The 19065-nt window shown below is 51.7% G+C and overlaps 1 protein-coding gene across 5 annotated transcripts in view; it reads left to right on the forward strand.

The window, feature by feature from the left end:
• The window catches only part of MGA (MAX dimerization protein MGA), a 259036-nt gene that overhangs the window by 196581 nt on the left and 43390 nt on the right, over nt 1–19065 (forward strand). For all 5 annotated transcript variants that reach the window (XM_075331070.1, XM_075331069.1, XM_075331073.1 and 2 more), the window contains exon 22: nt 7087–7284. In XM_075331070.1, the coding sequence (XP_075187185.1) occupies nt 7087–7284 (198 nt within the window). The remainder of the gene's footprint in view (nt 1–7086; nt 7285–19065) is intronic.

The following is a 19065-nucleotide window of genomic DNA, read 5'->3' on the forward strand; positions in this document are numbered from 1 at the left end:
TGTAGTGCGCCGGGGTCGCGCCGACCGCGCTTTTACGGCGGCGGCGCTTCTAAACTTTAGTCCCCGGCTTTCTGCGGCCTAGCTCCGCTTCGTTAACGCCCCCACCCTGTCAATCAGGGTAGGGGAGAGACGTTATTCAATCAGCAGCGCCGAGGGCTGGGGCACGATTTACATGCTCCAGCCCTCTCACTGAGCACAGTAGACACAGGCTTCGCGCTTTTTCTCTGTGCACGCCCATAGGCCCGCCCCCAGGCTTGCAGCTCCCCAGGACGCCGGCAGCCATTATACACATGCAGTCTGGCTGGAGAACACACGCAGGCTCTGGGGGACCCAGGCTAGGGGGTTCTGGCGACCACACACCCGCACTCAGCGGGCGGTAAGCAGCACATACGTGCAGCCCCTCTAGTGCCACAGTGTTATATTTGTCACTGTACATAGACACTGCTGTGTCTAGATATATTTAATACTGCACTGTAAGGTCGCTTCTTGGCTGTACACCCTATATTGCTTGAGGAGACAACAGCATGTCATCCGCAAAACGCAAGGGTGCCAAGGCACGGGCTGTATACACTACTTGTACAGCATGTGGGGCTAATCTACCAGCAGGCTCCAACGACTCTCATTGTGTGCAATGTTCTGTCCCAGTGGCACTTCGTCAGCCAGAGCCTACTGTGGTGGTAGCCCAGGCAGAGACGCCTGTGAACCCTGCCCCGGTGACGGGGACAGAATTTGCAGTCTTTGCTGATAAAATGTCTGTGACTATGACAAAAATCCTGGAAACCTTGCAGGGCGCTCCAAGCTATTTCAGCTGGTCTGGCACAGGTGGACTCTCTCATACGTCCAGCAGTGCCGCAAGTGGCGTCCCTAACTATGCAAATGTCTGCGTTTGCGACCTACGCTATCAATGCGGTACTGGACTCTACGAGCCGTACCTCAATGGCTTCTGCCAACTCTGTAGTTTTGCGCAGAGCCTTGTGGTTAAAGGAATGGAAAGCAGATTCTGCTTCTAAAAAATGTTTAACCAGCTTGCCATTATCTGGAGACAGACTGTTTGGTGAGCAATTGGCGGAAATCATCAAACAGTCCAAAGGTAAGGACTCCTCCTTACCCCAGCCCAGATCAAGCAAACCTCCACAGAGGAAGTGGCAGTCAAAGTTTCGGTCCTTTCGAGGCTCGGGCAAGCCCCAATTCTCCTCGTCCAAAGGGACTCAGAAAGAGCAAAGGAGCTCTGATTCATGGCGGGCTCACTCACGCCCCAAGAAAGCAACCGGAGGTACCGCTTCCAAGGCGGCTGCCTCATGACTTTCGGCCGCCTCCCTCCGCATCCTCGGTCGGTGGCAGGCTCTCCCGCTTTTGCGACATTTGGCTGCCACAGGTCAAAGACCGGTGGGTAAGAGACATTTTGTCTCACGGGTACAGGATAGAGTTCAGTTCTCGTCCTCCGCCTCGGTTCTTCAGAACTTCCCCACATCCCGACCGAGCAGATGCCCTTCTGCAGGCGGTGAATTCTCTAAGAGCAGAAGGAGTGGTGGTCCCTGTTCCTATTCAGGAACGAGGTCTAGGTTTTTACTCCAATCTCTTTGTGGTGCCAAAAAAGGACGGCTCATTCCGTCCTGTTCTGGACCTAAAACTGCTCAACAAGCATGTGAACGCCAGGCGGTTCCGGATGGAATCCCTCCGCTCAGTCATTGCCTCAATGTCTCAAGGAGATTTCCTAGCATCAATAGACATCAAGGATGCTTATCTCCACGTGCCGATTGCTACAGAGCACCAACGCTTTCTACGCTTCGTGATAGGAGACGACCATCTTCAGTTCGTAGCTCAGCCATTTGGTCTAGCGACAGCCCCACGGGTGTTCACCAAGATCATGGCGGCAGTGGTAGCAGTCTTGCACTCTCAGGGACACTCTGTGATCCCTTACTTGGACGATCTACTGGTCAAGGCACCCTCTCAAGAGGCATGCCAACTCAGCTTGACTGTTGCACTGGAGACTCTCCAGACGTTCGGGTGGATCATCAACTTCTCAAAGTCAAATCTGTCACCGACCCAATCACTAACGTATCTTGGCATGGAGTTTCATACTCTCTCAGCGATAGTGAAGCTTCCGCTGGACAAGCAGAGGTCACTGCAGACTGGGGTGCAGGCTCTCCTTCAAAGTCAGTCGCACTCCTTAAGACGCCTCATGCACTTCCTCGGGAAGATGGTGGCGGCAATGGAAGCGGTTCCGTTTGCGCAGTTTCATCTGCGCCCACTTCAATGGGACATTCTCCGCCAATGGGACGGGAAGTCAACATCCCTGGACAGGAAAGTCTCCCTTTCCCAGACGGCCAAGGACTCTCTGCACTGGTGGCTTCTTCCCACCTCATTATCACAGGGAAGATCCTTCCTACCCCCATCCTGGGCGGTGGTCACGACAGACGCGAGTCTGTCAGGGTGGGGAGCAGTATTTCTCCACCACAGGGCTCAGGGTATGTGGACCCAGCAGGAGTCCACCCTTCAGATCAATGTTCTGGAAATCAGAGCAGTGTATCTTGCCCTACTAGCCTTCCAGCAGTGGCTGGAAGGAAGGCAGATCCGAATTCAGTCGGACAACTCCACAGCGGTGGCATACATCAACCACCAAGGGGGGACACGCAGTCGGCAAGCCTTCCAGGAAGTCCAGCGGATTCTGATGTGGGTGGAAGCCACAGCCTCCACCATATCCGCAGTTCACATCCCCGGCGTAGAAAACTGGGAAGCAGACTTCCTCAGTCGCCAGGGCATGGACGCAGGGGAATGGTCCCTTCACCCAGACGTGTTTCAGGAAATCTGTCACCGCTGGGGGGTGCCGGACGTCGATCTAATGGCGTCACAGCACAACAACAAGGTCCCAACCTTCATGGCACGGTCTCGCGATCAAAGAGCGCTGGCGGCAGACGCCCTAGTGCAAGATTGGTCGCAGTTCCGGCTCCCTTATGTGTTTCCACCTCTGGCACTCTTGCCCAGAGTGCTACGCAAGATCAGATCCGATTGCAGCCGCGTCATACTTGTCGCCCCAGACTGGCCGAGGAGGGCGTGGTACCCGGATCTGTGGCAGCTCACGGTCGGCCAACCGTGGGCACTACCAGACCGACCAGACTTACTGTCCCAAGGGCCGTTTTTCCATCGGAATTCTGCGGCCCTGAACCTGACTGTGTGGCCATTGAGTCCTGGATCCTAGCGTCTTCAGGATTGTCCCAAGGGGTCGTTGCCACCATGAGACAGGCTAGGAAGCCCACGTCCGCTAAGATCTACCACAGAACGTGGAGGATATTCTTATCCTGGTGCTCTGCTCAGGGTGTGTCTCCCTGGCCATTTGCATTGCCTACCTTTCTTTCTTTCCTGCAATCTGGGTTAGAAAAAGGTTTGTCGCTCGGCTCCCTTAAAGGTCAGGTCTCGGCGCTATCCGTCTTTTTTCAGAGGCGTTTGGCACGCCTTTCTAAGGTGCGCACGTTCCTACAGGGGGTTTGCCATATCGTACCCCCGTACAAGCGGCCGTTAGATCCATGGGATCTGAACAGGGTGCTAGTTGCCCTCCAGAAGCCGCCCTTCGAGCCTCTGAGGGAGGTTTCACTTTCTAGACTATCACAGAAAGTGGCTTTTCTGGTAGCGATCACATCTCTTCGGAGAGTGTCTGAGCTGGCAGCACTATCATCCAAGGCTCCCTTCCTGGTCTTCCACCAGGACAAGGTAGTGCTGCGCCCCATTCAGGAGTTTCTCCCGAAGGTGGTATCCTCTTTTCATCTTAATCAGGATATCTCTTTGCCTTCGTTTTGTCCTCATGCAGTTCATCGGTATGAGAAGGATTTACATTTGTTAGATCTGGTGAGAGCACTCAGAATCTACATTTCCCGCACGGCGCCCTTGCGCCGTTCGGATGCACTCTTTGTCCTTGTCGCTGGTAAGCGCAAAGGGTCGCAGGCTTCTAAGGCCACCCTGGCTCGATGGATCAAAGAACCAATTCTTGACGCCTACCGTTCGGCTGGGCTTCCGGTTCCATCAGGGCTGAAGGCCCATTCTACCAGAGCCGTGGGTGCATCCTGGGCATTACGACACCAGGCTACGGCTCAACAGGTGTGCCAGGCAGCTACCTGGTCGAGTCTGCACACTTTCACCAAACATTATCAGGTGCATACCTATGCTTCGGCGGACGCCAGCCTAGGTAGAAGAGTCCTGCAGGCGGCAGTTGCCTCCCCGTAGGGGAGGGCTGTCTTGCAGCTCTAACATGAGGTATTTCTTTACCCACCCAGGGACAGCTTTTGGACGTCCCAATCGTCTGGGTCTCCCAATAGAGCGCCGAAGAAGAAGGGAATTTTGTTACTTACCGTAAATTCCTTTTCTTCTAGCTCTTATTGGGAGACCCAGCACCCGCCCTGTTGTCCTTCGGGATTTTTGGTTTGTTTGCGGGTACACATGTTGTTCATGTTGAACGGTTTTCAGTTCTCCGATGTTACTCGGAGTGAATTTGTTTAAACCAGTTATTGGCTTTCCTCCTTCTTGCTTTTGCACTAAAACTGGTGAGCCAGTGATCCCACTGGGGGTGTATAGCCAGAAGGGGAGGGGCCTTACACTTTTTAGTGTAATTGCTTTGTGTGGCCTCCGGAGGCAGTGCTATACACCCAATCGTCTGGGTCTCCCAATAAGAGCTAGAAGAAAAGGAATTTACGGTAAGTAACAAAATTCCCTTCTTTTCCCACCCATGGACTGCTTTAGGACGTCCCATGGTCCTGTGTCCCCCAATGAGGCGTCAGAGAAAAACGGATTTTTGTGTACTCACCGTAAAATCGTTTTCTCTTAGCCATCATTGGGGGACACAGCACCCACCCTGTTGCCCTGTTGGGCCTTGGTTCTCTCAGTACCTTATTTGGTTATGACTCTTTTTTTTCTCATGTTCCTCTGTTGAGGTAAGTTTTTACTGTTTTTTTTCTCCTACTGCTTGTGTACTAAAACTGAGGTTGCCTGGCCCGGCCAGGGGGTGTATACTGCAGAGGAGGAGCTACAGATTTTACAGTGAGTACACAAAAATCCGTTTTTTGATGCATTCAATGTGAATCTACAATTTTCAGAGTCCTGAAAATAAAACTCTTTGAATGAGGTGTGTCCAAACTTTTAGTCTGTAGTAATATATATATATATATATATATAATGTGTGTATGTGTATGTATATATATGTATGTGTAATATATATGTGTGTATGTGTGTATATATATATATATATATATATATATATATATATATATATATATGTGTATATGTATATGTATGTATGTATATATATATGTTTGTATGTGTATATATGTAATATAAAATCTCAAACAATGTGTAAAACATGTAGCCAGCTCACCACAAAGGAGTTTCTCTTATGCAATAGTCAGTGTTCACCTTGTACTCTGCAGGGATTCAGGCAGGGGGTATGCATAAATAAATAGAAATGTAGAAAAATTGGGATGCAGCAAAAAGATGAAATTTCACCAAAGTTCTAAAAATCTTCTCTATTAATCCATTATGGCATACAAAAAATAGAAGGAACTCCACACAAATATGCAATCCAGCAAGGGACTACATGTTTCAGCGCTACGCGGCTTCTTCATGGTGTATATAAAAGTGTGTGTGCGCGCGCGTATATATGTGTGTGTGTGTGTGTGTGCGCGCGCGTATATATATGTGTGTGTGTGTGTGTACATATATATAAAAAAAAAAATTTTTTATATATATATATATTAGATATATCTATTAGATATATGTGTGTTTTTTTGTTTTTTTTATTTTATATTTTTTTTAAAGGTAATAAGTCATTCTGGCTGGTGTGGCTAGCCCTGATCATGAGTTGTTGGTCTGCCAGTCCTGAGTACAATTAGTTCAGCAGAATGGTATTTTTCCATCCTTGCCATAACTATGATTTCTTGGCTCAGACAAGATTGCCAGCTTAAAGTTCCCTAGACACAAAAAATAGCAATTGGTCAGACAATTGTTTGTCCACTTGTTCAACAGCTGTCTCTTCCGAGTTTCCCATACACAGGTATGGTTGTGTCTGTGTTCTCTATGAGGCATCCACTGCCAGAATCTTCTGGCTGCAGCCTATCTCCTAGAAAACAGAAGGATTGGCCTTCCAAAATTGGACTTGCTTCATCTTGCTCTCTCCCTGACCTCATTTGTCAGTGGGGATTTGGAAGGTCCCCATTCGTATTGGACTGTGAGCATAACCTGCTGATATGGTGAAGTTGAGCCCCTTTTGTCTAAAGGGACTCTCAGCACAGAATGACTGTTCAAGTCAAGTACAGGTCTTCGGGGCCCCACGGCGGGGTTAATCATTTAAATATACCTTCCCACTTGCTTGTTTTCTATCTATTTCCACAATTCTCTTTCTTTTTGAACCCAGCGCTGTTAAAGAAGAGGGGAGAGTGGAGACTGAGGGAAAGCAAGTAGATGGAAAGGTACATATAAATGATTAGCCCCGCTATGGTGCACAGAGTGCCTGCACTTGGTTTGAACAGTCATTCTGTGCTGAGAGTCCCTTTACTGGGTATGGGGCCCTTTAAAAGGTTTGTCCATACTAATGATAAAGTCTGAAGTCACCTATGTGACTGAAGAATTCTGGATCCTGAAAACATGGGATGGGCACGCTTTCAAGATTCACCAGTATTGCCGGTGAGAATGGGTGATTTGCATTCTTCTAGTCACATTTTGACTAAACGAGACTGGTTTCTCTCAATACAAGTGAATTAAGAGAAGCTGGACTCATCTAGCCGACACGGGACTGCATGGATGTCCTCTCTTGCTGTCAATACCAGTGAATCCTGACCGTGTGCACACCACACACTGTCAGGATTCAGAAGTCTGCAAACTTTTATCAGAAGACCAGGCAACCCCTTAAGCTATTGTCCCATTTAACATTGCCACTTGCATATTGAATTTATTATGGCAAGGGTCAACACAGATATATAATGACTATATAACCAGTTCAAAGTGATAGTCAACACCAAAGCATAATAATAAAAATGATGGGGTTTTCTTTGTGTTTTTTTTTTTTTTGCTTGATGGGTTTGTTTTTTGTTTTGTATAATGAAGGGGGATGTAGAGGATGTGATTATAACAATAGAAGATGATGATGATGATGATTCTTGCAACACATTTCATCATCGTAAGAACCACACAGTGAATGAGCGGAAGAGACGGAGTGAATTGAGGGATCTTTTCGATGAAATGAAAAACGCTCTCCGTCTTCACAACGTCACTAAAGTTTCAAAGAGTTATCTCCTAAAACAGGTACAGTCTATGTCTTTGAAATAGCAGGAGCCACTTTAGGCTCTGTACACTCTGGGGGGGGGTTTGTTTTTTTTTTAGAAGTTTTTGGAGTAGAAACTATCCAAATCCTCCTCCAATTCTCAGAACTCCTAAAAATAAATAAATATTTCTCTATCGCTTCATTGGGGGACACTGGAAACCAAGGGTGTATGCTTCTGGCTCTAGAAGGCTGACACTATGCTAATAAAAAAGATTGGCTCCTCCCCAGTAGTATACACCCACCGGAGCTGAGGTGATCAGTTTAAGCTTAGTGTCCGAGGAGGTTGGACACTTGGGGCTGCTCTCAGCCCCTCAGGTTTGTATTGTTGTGTTTTATTAATGTTTTCCATTTTTCTTTCAGACACAGCTCATCTGGACGATTGGGTATAATTGCTTACCCAACTCTCCCACCTAGACCGGTTGCACAGTGGGGTTTGGCCGCCATTTTCTGTTGTTTTCCGTGTCTGTTTGGCAGTCGACCCCAGCCCCTCCAACACAGAAGAGCGTTCGAGGCGCATCCGCATTGAGGAAAAGTGCGACGTCATTGACAAAGGCGGAGGGTCCTGCCCCCCTCCCCAACTCTCTCGCTCCCGAGCTTGATTGTGGGGTAAGAAGACGAAGACGGTACCCGGGATGGAGAGGTACCCCTCCTGTCACCCGTCAACTACGCCCGGGACGACTATCGTGATGTCTTCGTGTGCCTCCCCCTGGACGGATCACGCCAGGAATGAAGACGAGCCAGGGCCTCCAAGTCAGGTACTCACCCCTGTCCCGGGTTATGCGGGGTCCCCTTTTTCATATTCAATCCATGGTCCCTTAAGCCCCTTCCAGCCCCACCCTCCAGCCCTACATCTGGCAGCAGGTCTATCTTCTGCCCCTGCGGCCTAACCCTCCCCTGCCATCCCCGCTCGGATTCCCTGCGGCCTTCCTCCGACTCCCCTGCAATCTCCCGCACGCTGACCTGTAGCCTTCCTGACATTTAGCCCCCGGCTTCATCGCGGCCTGCTTCTCCAGCCTAGCCACGCCTCCTTTCAGGGCCCAATCAGACGCCCTTGTTCCCCAGGATCCAGGCCCGCAGCCCTAGGCCTATCACGCAGGGCTTCCTTTCTACTCTGCACGCTATCGCCAAGCCACGCCCCCCGGTCGGGTATTCTACTGCCCGCGCGCGGGCTTCTTCAAATCCAGACTGCCCTCTCTCTGCTCCCTCATGCGAACTCCGCCCCATTGTGTCGTCACTTTGTGGTGCCGAGCCTCTGGTGGAGGTCATCCGCCCACTTCCCAGCACCGCTTCAGGCCCGAGCCTCGTCTCTACAGTTTGTAGCGCTGCTGCCGCTGCTCCCCGGACGACTCTGCAGTAGGTAGCGCTGCTGCCACTGCTCCCCAGATGACTGCCCCCTCGGGGTCCAGCACTTCCCTGCAGTCTAGCGCCCCCACAACACTCGGCGCTCTCCCGCAGGCAGCGATTTAGGCTCCAGTGCTCCCCCGCAGCCGGTTCCCCCGTATTCTGAATTGCCAGAGCTCTGCTCACTGCAATTAATGACCCTAACAATCCACGCGTAACAAAGATATGTTCCTGATAACTGTAGTCCCATTCTCTTCCAGTGAGTCATTTCATGTGCTCAGGCCCTTTCTTCCTTCTAGGTTATTGCCCGTAGTATTGTTCTGCAGTATTATATGCCGATGCTACTGCATTCCCAGGTCTCCCTCCATTATTCCAGGGACCGGGTTCTACCCTTTTTACCATCGCCACAGGCCTCATCTGAGGTTCTATTCAGCGCTACTTTCCTTTAAGGGCCAAAATCACTATCTACAAGTACCGCCCCGTCCCTTCCAGGGCTTAAAGCACTAGGTACCAGGTTCCGCTCTGTTCATTCTTACCTTAGGTACTGGCATTTGTGCCTTCTTATTCAGGTCACTTATGTCGGACTACTCAGCAATCAGGAGCTTATATCTCGTTACGCATGATTGATTATACAGTGGTCCCTGACCTGCAGACTCATCAGTGTAACAGGGCCTCCGTTCCCACTACTCACCATTCAGGAGCTCATATCCCATCATGCACAGTTGATTTTTTCTAGCGGTCTCTGACCTGCCCACTCCTCAGTGTGCCTGTGTTTCTGTGAATCCGTCCAGTCCGTCAGTGTTTCTCATGCTCCTGTCCACTCTACTTTGCTAGTGTCTTTACTGCACCTGTGGTATTTAGTGTGCCGGTATCCACATTTGCCTATTTCTGTTGGTCTGTGTCGCATGGTTCAGTTCATTACCCAGTGTGCCTATGTGTCGATGCATATTGTGCACTTCATTGTGCTAGTGTCAGTGTGCTAGTCTCTAGGGACCTGCCCACTATCCAGTGCACCAGCGTTCCTCTACCCACACCTGCCCACTCTAGTGTGACAGGTTTTATATGCACCTGTGTAATCCAGGGTGCCTGTGTTTCTGTAATCCTGTCCTCCATCTAGTGGACCAGTGCTTTTAGATGCATTTAGCGAGGCAGTGTTTTTACATGCACTTGTGTACTCCCAATGGGTACTCCAGCGTGCCGGGATTTTTATGAACCTGCCCATTATCCAGTGCGCCAGTGTTCTGTTCCCATTGGCCGGACTCAGCAACAGGTTTAGGTGCTCTGTCCATGACCGAGTGAGTCAGACCCACCACCAACAAGTCTGGCATCCTATCCATCTGCAACAGAGGCGGAAGTTCCATCCATCATGAGCTCATGACACGGCCCAGTAGCAGCCTCTTAAACACTATCGTGTGGTCCCTGCTCACCTTTTACATCGCACCACTTCTCATCACACGTCAAGAGTAAGACGCTCACTGGTAATAGATACGTTTCACTTCCTGCCACCTTCCTTCGGTGGTTCACAGTGATCTTCCACACGTCACCACAGGTTATAGGAAAGACGCTCACCTCTAATCGGTAAATTGTACGTTTCACTTCCTTCCACTTTTTTCGGTGTTCACATTGATCTTCCATACGTCATCAAAGGTTAAAGGTAGGACGCTCTCCTCTAATCGGTAATCTGTACTTTTCACTTCCTGCTACCTTCCTTTGGTGGTTCATAGTGGTCTTCCACACAACACCACAGGTTAAAGGTAAGACGTTCTCCTCTATTCGGTAATTGGTATGTTTCACTTCCTGCGACCACCTTTGGTGGTTCACAGTGATGTTCCATACGTCACCACAAGTTAAAGGTAGGACGTTCACCTTTAATTGGTATGTTGTCTGTTTCACTTCCTTCGGTGGTTCAGTGATCTCTCACACGTCTACTCAGGTTAAAGACAAGACACCCTTCTCTAATCGGTAAGTGGTATGTTTCACTTCCTGCCGTCTTCCTTTGGTTGTTCACAGTGATATTCCAAACGTCTCCTCTGGTTAAATGTAAGGCGCTCACTGTTAATTGGTAAGTTGTTCGTTTCGCTTCCTGCCACCTTCCTTCAGTGGTTCACAGTGATCTTCCATATGCCATCACAGGTTAAGGTAAGACACTCTTCGTTAACCGGTAACTTGTACGCTACACTTCCTGCCACCTTCCCTTTGGTGGTTCATAGTGATCCTTCTGGTGGTTCGGTTGAGACTACCCTATGCTGCGCCTTATCCTACCAATAGTCTCATGATTTTTTACCTGTAGTTTGTAGTTACGGCTTATTTCTTACAGACAGGGATCGATTTCCACCAGACCCTTCACAGCCGACAGGAGGGTGCACCGACTGTTTTTCCTTTTCAGGGCCGGTTTCTAACCAAAGTTCCGTAGACAAGATCTCCGATAGCATCAATTCTGCGCTGGACCTGCTTCCCCAATGGGACTCCATATCACTTTATTTCTTCATCGGATTCTATCTCTTCCCAGGATTCTAACCAACTAGTCTGTGCTGTCAACTAGTCTGTATTGTCCTCCGGGCTCCTTCATTTTCCAGTTTTTGCAGTACACAGGTCCCCCTGGGGACCTCTGCAACTGGGCGAGGTCATACGTTTCAGTCATGTAGGTTGATCTGTCTTTCTCTTACTTCGTCCCTCCGCGTCACTGCATATCACTCCAAATTTGACTCGCAATGCCCTTGACCTCCAGACCTTAGTCTGCCGGGCTATTGGGTAGTCCATTACACGTTCTATGAGGGGTAAGCTGCGCCTCTGTGTTCAGATGTTCAAACGGAATTTTACCTCGTCTGTGTCTGCGGTTTCTCCCTTGCGGCGTTAAGGTTGTCCTACTCGTTCCTTCTGGATCCGACAGGAGGCCTTGCCTTCGGTCGTTCCTCTGTTTGTTTCTTCTTCCAGGCTACGGTTCTCTCCTGTGGATGGATACACTCGGGGAGGTTTCTCCTACGAGCCTCTTACATGAGGTGGGGATCTTCTTTTCTTCCAATCTGCACCTTTCAGCCCAGGTAATGTCCCCATTCGTAGGTGCTGGCCTGTCCCTTCAGGATGGTTTCTCCTTTCTCATTTAGCTTTTACAACATCTTGTTCATTTTCTCTTTCTTTTTCAGAAAAATGTTGATCCCCTTCTATACGGGGATAGCTGCTCTCTGGTCTCTTACCTTGCCAGCAGGTTGTTTTTCTCTGCCCTCAGGTTCTGGGACTGATCCTTGCATGGTTCTCCGTTCTCAAGCTCCCAGACAGCACCTAGCGGTGGGTCACACGTCAGGTTCCTCCCTTCTCTTATTACATGTTCTTCAACAGATATCCTGTCGATGGCGGTCTCTTCAAATTCCCTGTTTTTGTTTTTTCTTTATCGTTCCTTATGGGAGACCCAGACCATGGGGTTTATAGCTTCTGCCTCCGGAGGACACACAAAGTACTACACTAAAAGTGTAGCTCCTCCCTCCGAGCATATACACCCCCTGGATGACAATTCTAACCAGTTCAATGCTTTGTGTTCAGGAGGTCACACACACACATGCATTCTCTGATTTTTGATTTTTAAGATTTTTGATTTCAAAGATTTGGAAGAAAAGCGGGTCCAGTCTGGACCCCTGGCATGTCCCTTCTCACCCCACTGTGTCGGCGGTGCTGTTAAGGTTGACTTTACAAGGCTGGAGCCTTCACATGCCGCGCTCCTTCACCATCCCCTGAGGCTCTGGCTTGAAGTGGGAGCCATCACGGTTCTCACTGCTTTGCAGGAGACCGGCCTCCATCCGCAGCCCTGTCAGGATCCTGCCGGACGGAGCGTTTCCCCCCCCCCCGGGGACCTGGCCCTGCGTCTCAAAAGCTAAGTATTAAGACGTTATTCAGGGGTCCCGGGTACATTTATTGTGGGGAGAGTGTGTTTTGCCACTTTGCTGTAATTTCCGGCCGGTTCTCTGGTTTTTTCCTGAGAACCGCGCCGAAGGTGCCTGCTCGTCGGCCGCATGGAGAAATCTAGGCCCCGGCTTCAGATGCGGCCTAGTTTCGTTTTCAGTTCCCATGCATGTCAGTCATGCAGGGGAACAGTGCGGCGCCGCCCACCGGCCGTTCAGCAGAGGGGAGGACACTCCTCTTTGAGGAGATGTTTCCCTCCCCTTGGCCCTCCGGTTCCCGCTCTTGGGCTAAAACACGCCCCCCCCCCCCCCTCACTCCAGCGCCATTTTATCAGCATTCACTCACTGATCGGCGCTGGCTGCTGCAACTTCTGCATCCACTGGGGGTCTGAGCTGGGAATCCGGAGGGCACACACAAACCGGTCTGGTAAGCCACAACCTCTGGTTGTGGGCTTTATTATACACTCTCAGGGGGTCATTCTAAGGGAGTGTATTCTTACTGCAGAGCCTCCACCTCAGCAGCATGTCTCTCACTAGGAGCAAGGCTGCAAGGCTGTACTCTATATGCACTGCATGTCAGCTCATTCTGCCTGAACCGAGCACATATCCACATTGTGATGCCTGCTCTAACATGGTGGTGCCTCAGCCTGGAGCCTCCTCAGGGGTCCCTCCGGCTGCTCCGGCCCCGGTGGCTGAACCCCCGGCTTGGGTAGCATAGTTTTCTAAAGCTATCTCACAGTCCTTTGCCGACTCCATGGGACAGCTGTCCCGGACTCTGCTGATCATGCATCAGCCCCCTTCTCAGGGCGTCTCTGCTGCTCCGACTCGCTCTGCAGAGCTAAGAGAGCATGTTTTAGGACCCCGTCCTCCTAAACGGAGACGCAGGGACTCTTCTCCTTCCTCGTCCCACGGCTCTGATTCACAAGCTGAATTGCAGGGCGAGGAGGATACTTTTACTGTGGGCTCAGACGCTACCTCTATGTACCCCATTGATTTATCTGAGGGTGATGCGGATGTTAGTGACTTGATTGCATCCATTAACTCCGTACTGAACCTCAATCCACCAGTGTCAGAGGAACAAGCCTCTCTGGTAGAAAAACACCAGTTTACCTCACCTAAGAGAGCAAGGAGTATGTTTTTTAACCACTCCAGTTTTCAGGCCACTGTGACCAAGCCCAGGGCCTGTCCTGACAAACGCTTTCCAAAGCGTAGTTCTGATGACCGTTTTCCTTTTCCACCAGAAGTGGTCAAGGAGTGGGCTCACTCACCAAAGGTAGATCCTCCGGTGTCTAGAATCTCAGCCCGGACAGTCGTATCTGTGGCCGATGGCACCTCTCTTAAGGATCCCACTGACCGCCAGGTTGACCTTCTGGCCAAATCTGTATATGAGGCGGCAGGAGCCTCGTTCTCCCCGTCCTTTGCAGCAGTGTGGGCTCTTAAGGCAGTCTCTGCTTCTCTGGCGGAGATACATTCCCTCGCCAGGGACTCTATACCCGAGATGGTTGCCTTAACTTCCCAGGCTTCGGCTTTTTCATCCTATGCCATGTCTGCCATTCTGGAGGCTTCTCACCGCACGGAGGTGGCTTCCGCTAATTCCCTCGCGATCCGCAGGATCTTGTGGCTTCGAGAGTGGAAAGCAGACGCTTCTTCCAAGAAGTATCTTGCTGGGCTCCCCTTTGCTGGGTCCCGGCTGTTCGGTGAACAACTGGATGAAATTATTAAAGAAGCTACTGGCGGGAAGAGTACTTCCTTGCCACAAACTAAAACCAGGAAACCTGTCCAGGGCAGGAACCAGTCGAGGTTTCGTTCCTTTCGTTCCTCTAACTGGTCATCCTCTAAGCCCTCAGCTTCGTCCACCAACTCAGCCAAGGATCGAAAACCCAGCTGGCGCGCGAAGCCGCGTCCTCAGAAGAACGGAGGAGCCGCTGCCACTAAGGCAGCCTCCTCTTGACTATCTGGCTGCGCCAGCAACGTCCTTGGTCGGTGGCAGGCTCTCCCACTTTGGCGACGTGTGGTTTCAACACGTCTCCGATCAGTGGGTGCGGGATATCATCTCCCACGGCTACAGGATAGAGTTCTCTTCCAGCCCGCCAAACAGATTTTTTCTGTCAACTCCCCCCTGCTCCAAGGCCGCCGCCTTCTCTCAGGCCGTGGCATCCTTGCAGGCCAACGGAGTAATTGTACCGGTTCCCGCCCGGGAACGGTTCAGAGGTTTCTACTCAAACCTCTTCCTAGTCCCCAAGAAGGACGGTTCCTTCCGGCCCATCCTGGATCTCAAGCTTCTCAACAAGCATGTTCAGGTGCGGCACTTCCGCATGGAATCTCTGCGATCGGTCATTGCCTCAATGACCCAATGAGATTTTCTAGCATCCATCGACATCAGAGATGCCTATCTGCATGTGCCAATTGCAGTTTCACACCAGCGTTGGCTACGTTTTGCAATCGGAGAGGAACATTTCCAATTCGTGGCTCTCCCCTTCGGGTTAGCCACGGCCCCTCGTGTTTTCACCAAGGTCATGGCAGCAGTGGTTGCGGTTCTGCATCTCCAGGGGTTGGCAGTAATCCCTTACCTGGACGACCTTCTAGTCAAGGCCTCATCCAGTGCAGACTGTCAGCGGAGTGTCTCGCTCACTCTCGCCACGCTTGTTCATTTCGGGTGGCTTGTCAATCTGCCCAAGTCCACTCTGACCCCGACCCAGAAACTTACGTACCTGGGGATGCAATTCGAGACTCTGCCGGCACTTGTGAGGCTGCCCTTAGTCAAACAGCAGTCACTTCATCTGGCGGTGCGTTCTCTGTTGAAGCCCCGCCGTCATTCCATCAGGCACCTCATGCAGGTGCTGGGTCAGATGGTGGCGTCAATGGAAGCGGTTCCCTTTGCCCAGTTCCATCTGCGTCCTCTGCAGCTGGACATTCTCCGCTTTTGGGACAAGCGGACCTCTTCCTTGCACAGGCTAGTGGCTCTGTCGCTACAGGCCAGGAGCTCTCTCCAGTGGTGGCTTCGGCCCTTCTCTCTGTCTCAGGGACGCTCCTTCCTGACTCCGTCCTGGGTGATCCTCACCACGGACGCCAGTCTCTCCGGCTGGGGAGCAGTATTTCTCCACCACCGAGCACAGGGCACTTGGACTCCGTCCGAATCAGCCCTCTCTATCAATGTGCTGGAAATCAGGGCTGTACTTCTAGCTCTCGTAGCCTTTCACCATCTGTTGGCAGGCAAGCACATTCGAGTCCAGTCGGACAACGCGACAGCAGTTGCCTACATCAATCACCAGGGCGGGACTCGCAGCCGCCTGGCGATGTTGGAGGTTCAACGCATCCTTCAGTGGACGGAGGACTCCAAGTCCACCATATCCGCAGTCCACATCCCAGGCGTAGAAAACTGGGAGGCAGATTATCTCAGCCGTCAAACCGTGGACAGCGGCGAGTGAGCCCTGCATCCGGCAGTGTTCCGGTCAATCTGCCGCAAGTGGGGCACTCCGGAAGTGGATCTAATGGCATCCCGGCACAACAACAAGGTCCCGGTTTACGTGGCTCGCTCCCACGATCCTCAGGCCTTGGCAGCGGACGCGCTGGTTCAAGATTGGTCCCAGTTCCGTCTGGCCTACGTGTTTCCCCCTCTAGCTCTCTTGCCCAGAGTCCTGCGCAAGATCAGGATGGAGGGCCGTCGGGTCATAATCATTGCTCCAGACTGGCCCAGGCGAGCTTGGTACCCAGACCTGCTCCGCCTGTCCGTAGAAATGCCGTGGCATCTCCCGGACCGCCCAGACCTTCTCTCTCAAGGTCCGTTTTTCCGCCAGAATTCTGCGGCTCTCAGATTGACGGCGTGGCTCTTGAGTCCTGGATCCTGACGTCTTCAGGCATTCCTTCCGAGGTCATCTCCACTATGACTCAGGCTCGGAAGTCTTCCTCGGCCAGGATTTACCACAGGACTTGGAGGATTTTCCTGTCCTGGTGTCGCTCTTCCGGCCATGCTCCTTGGCCGTTTTCTTTGCCGACCATCCTGTCCTTTCTACAGTCCGGCCTGCAGCTAGGACTATCCCTCAATTCCCTTAAGGGACAGGTCTCGGCTCTGTCAGTGTTGTTCCAGCGGCGTATCGCCCGACTGGCCCAGGTGCGCACCTTCATGCAGGGCGCATCTCACATCATTCCTCCTTACCGGCGGCCTTTGGATCCCTGGGACCTTAATCTGGTCCTCACGGCCTTACAGAAACCCCCCTTTGAGCCTCTTAGGGAGGTTCCTTTGTTCCGACTTTCACAGAAAGTGGTCTTTCTGGTGGCCATAACTTCTCTCAGGAGAGTCTCTGATTTGGCTGCGCTCTCTTCGGAGTCACCCTTTCTTCGGCGCTCCATTGGGAGACCCAGACGATTGGTGTATAGCTACTGCCTCCGGAGGCCACACAAAGTATTACACTAAAAAGTGTAAGGCCCCTCCCCTTCTGCATATACACCCCCCGTGGGATCACGGGCTGCTTCAGTTTTATGCTTTGTGCGAAGGAGGTCAGACATCCACGCATAGCTCCACTGTTTTTAGTCAGCAGCAGCTGCTGACTATGTCGGATGGAAGAAAAGAGGGCCCATACTAGGGCCCCCAGCATGCTCCCTTCTCACCCCACTTTTGTCGGCGGTGTTTGTTAAGGTTGAGGTACCCATTGCGGGTACGGAGGCTGGAGCCCACATGCTGTTTTCCTTCCCCATCCCCCCTCGGGGCTCTGGGTGAAGTGGGATCTTACCGGTCTCCAGGCACTGAGACCGAGCTCCATCCACAGACCCGGAGAACCTGCTGGATATGGAGCTGGGTATCGTCAGGGACAGGGCCCTGCTACATTAAGGTACTCTGTGTCCCCGTACACATCGCGCACACACACACCAGCATTGCTGGGAGTGCTAGTGCGCCGGGGACAACAGCGCGGAGCGCTTGTGCTATTATTCACTGCAGCTTAGCTGAGTGAATTTATGTGTTAGAAACTGCCGCGCCGGCCGCTGCGGGGTGTTTTACACTGTGGCGCGGCTGGGACTTGTGGTGCCCCGGGGACTTCCGCGCTGGCCGTGCACATAGGACGGCCGCGCTTATTACTCGAGTCCCCGGCTTTGCGGCCTAGTTTTCGCTTCGTTCCCGCCCCCAGCCCTGCCAGTCAGGGGAGGGGCGGGACGCTGTACAGAAAGTCAGCGCCGAGAGCTGGAGTCTGCTTTGCATTCTCCAGCCCCCTTCACTGGACACAGTGGGACGCCAGTTTCCCGCTCTTGTCTGGGGCACGCCCACGGCCCGCCCCTCTTCACAAGACGCCGGCAGCCATTCCTGCACGCCGTCTGGGCTGGAGAAGGGAGACAAGCTCTGGGCAACCAGTCACAGGATTCGAGCGACCACACACCCGCCTTTGTGCGGGCGGTAAGCAGCACCTGAAGTGCTGACCCCACTAATGCCATTTGTACTTTATGCCTAGATGGCTAGACTACAGCAGCAAAAAGCAAGGGTGCTAAGGCACAGGCTTTCTAGGCTGCTTGTATTGCATGTGCTGAAGTGTTCATTTGTACTTTATGCTGGTACGCTATACACTGCACTGTACGGTCGCTATTCTTGGCTATATACTCCTAGATGGCTGGACAACAGCAGCAAAAAAGCAAGGGTGCTAAGGCACAGGCTTTCTATGCTGCTTGTACTGCATGTGCTGAAGTGTTCATTTGTACTTTCTGCTTGTATGCTATACATTGCACTGTACGGTCGCTATTCTTGGCTATATGCTTCTAGATGGCTAGACAACAGCAGCAAAAAAGCAAGGGTGCCAAGGCACAGGCTTTCTATGCTGCTTGTACTGCATGTGATACTGTTCCACACGGCAGGTTCCACTGTCCCCATTGTGTGCAATGCTCCCCTGTAGCACTTGGTCAGCCGGGGTCTCTGCTAGAGGTGGCCAAAGGAACCACCTGTGAACCCTGTCCAGGGACAGGGACGGAGTTGCAGTTTCGGCTGATAGATTGTCTGTGACTGTGACTAACATCTTAGAGACTTTGCAGTCCAGACGGACCATGGGCAATGTTGATACAATGCTCCCTGGCCGCCCTCATTTGGAACAAATCAGTGCTCCGGGGGGGGTCCCATGCATCCCAGGGCGCAGGCTCTGACACGGACGACAGTCCCAGACAGTCTAAGCGAGCTCGCTGGGAGCGGCACTCGGCTTCATCACTGGTTAGGGTCCCAGCAGGACTCTCTGTATGATGAGGCAGACGTAGCTGATCAGGACTCTGATCCTGAGACCGCTCTCAATCCGGATACTCCGGATGGTGACGCCATAGTGAATGATCTCCTAGCGTCCATCAAGGGAATGTTGGATATTTCTCCCTCAGCTCCTCCGGTGGAGGAGTCAGCTTCACAGCAGGAGAAATCCCTTTTCAGTATCTCAAGCGTATTTTGAGTACTTTTCTGGCCACTCTGACTTCAGAGAAGCAATCCGGAAACACCACACTTATCCAGATAAGCGTTCTCCAATCGTATTAAGGATACACGTTATCCTTTTTTCTCCCTGACGTGGT

This window comes from Anomaloglossus baeobatrachus, chromosome 12 (genome assembly GCF_048569485.1).
Source record: "Anomaloglossus baeobatrachus isolate aAnoBae1 chromosome 12, aAnoBae1.hap1, whole genome shotgun sequence".
Classification (NCBI taxonomy): domain Eukaryota; kingdom Metazoa; phylum Chordata; class Amphibia; order Anura; family Aromobatidae; genus Anomaloglossus; species Anomaloglossus baeobatrachus.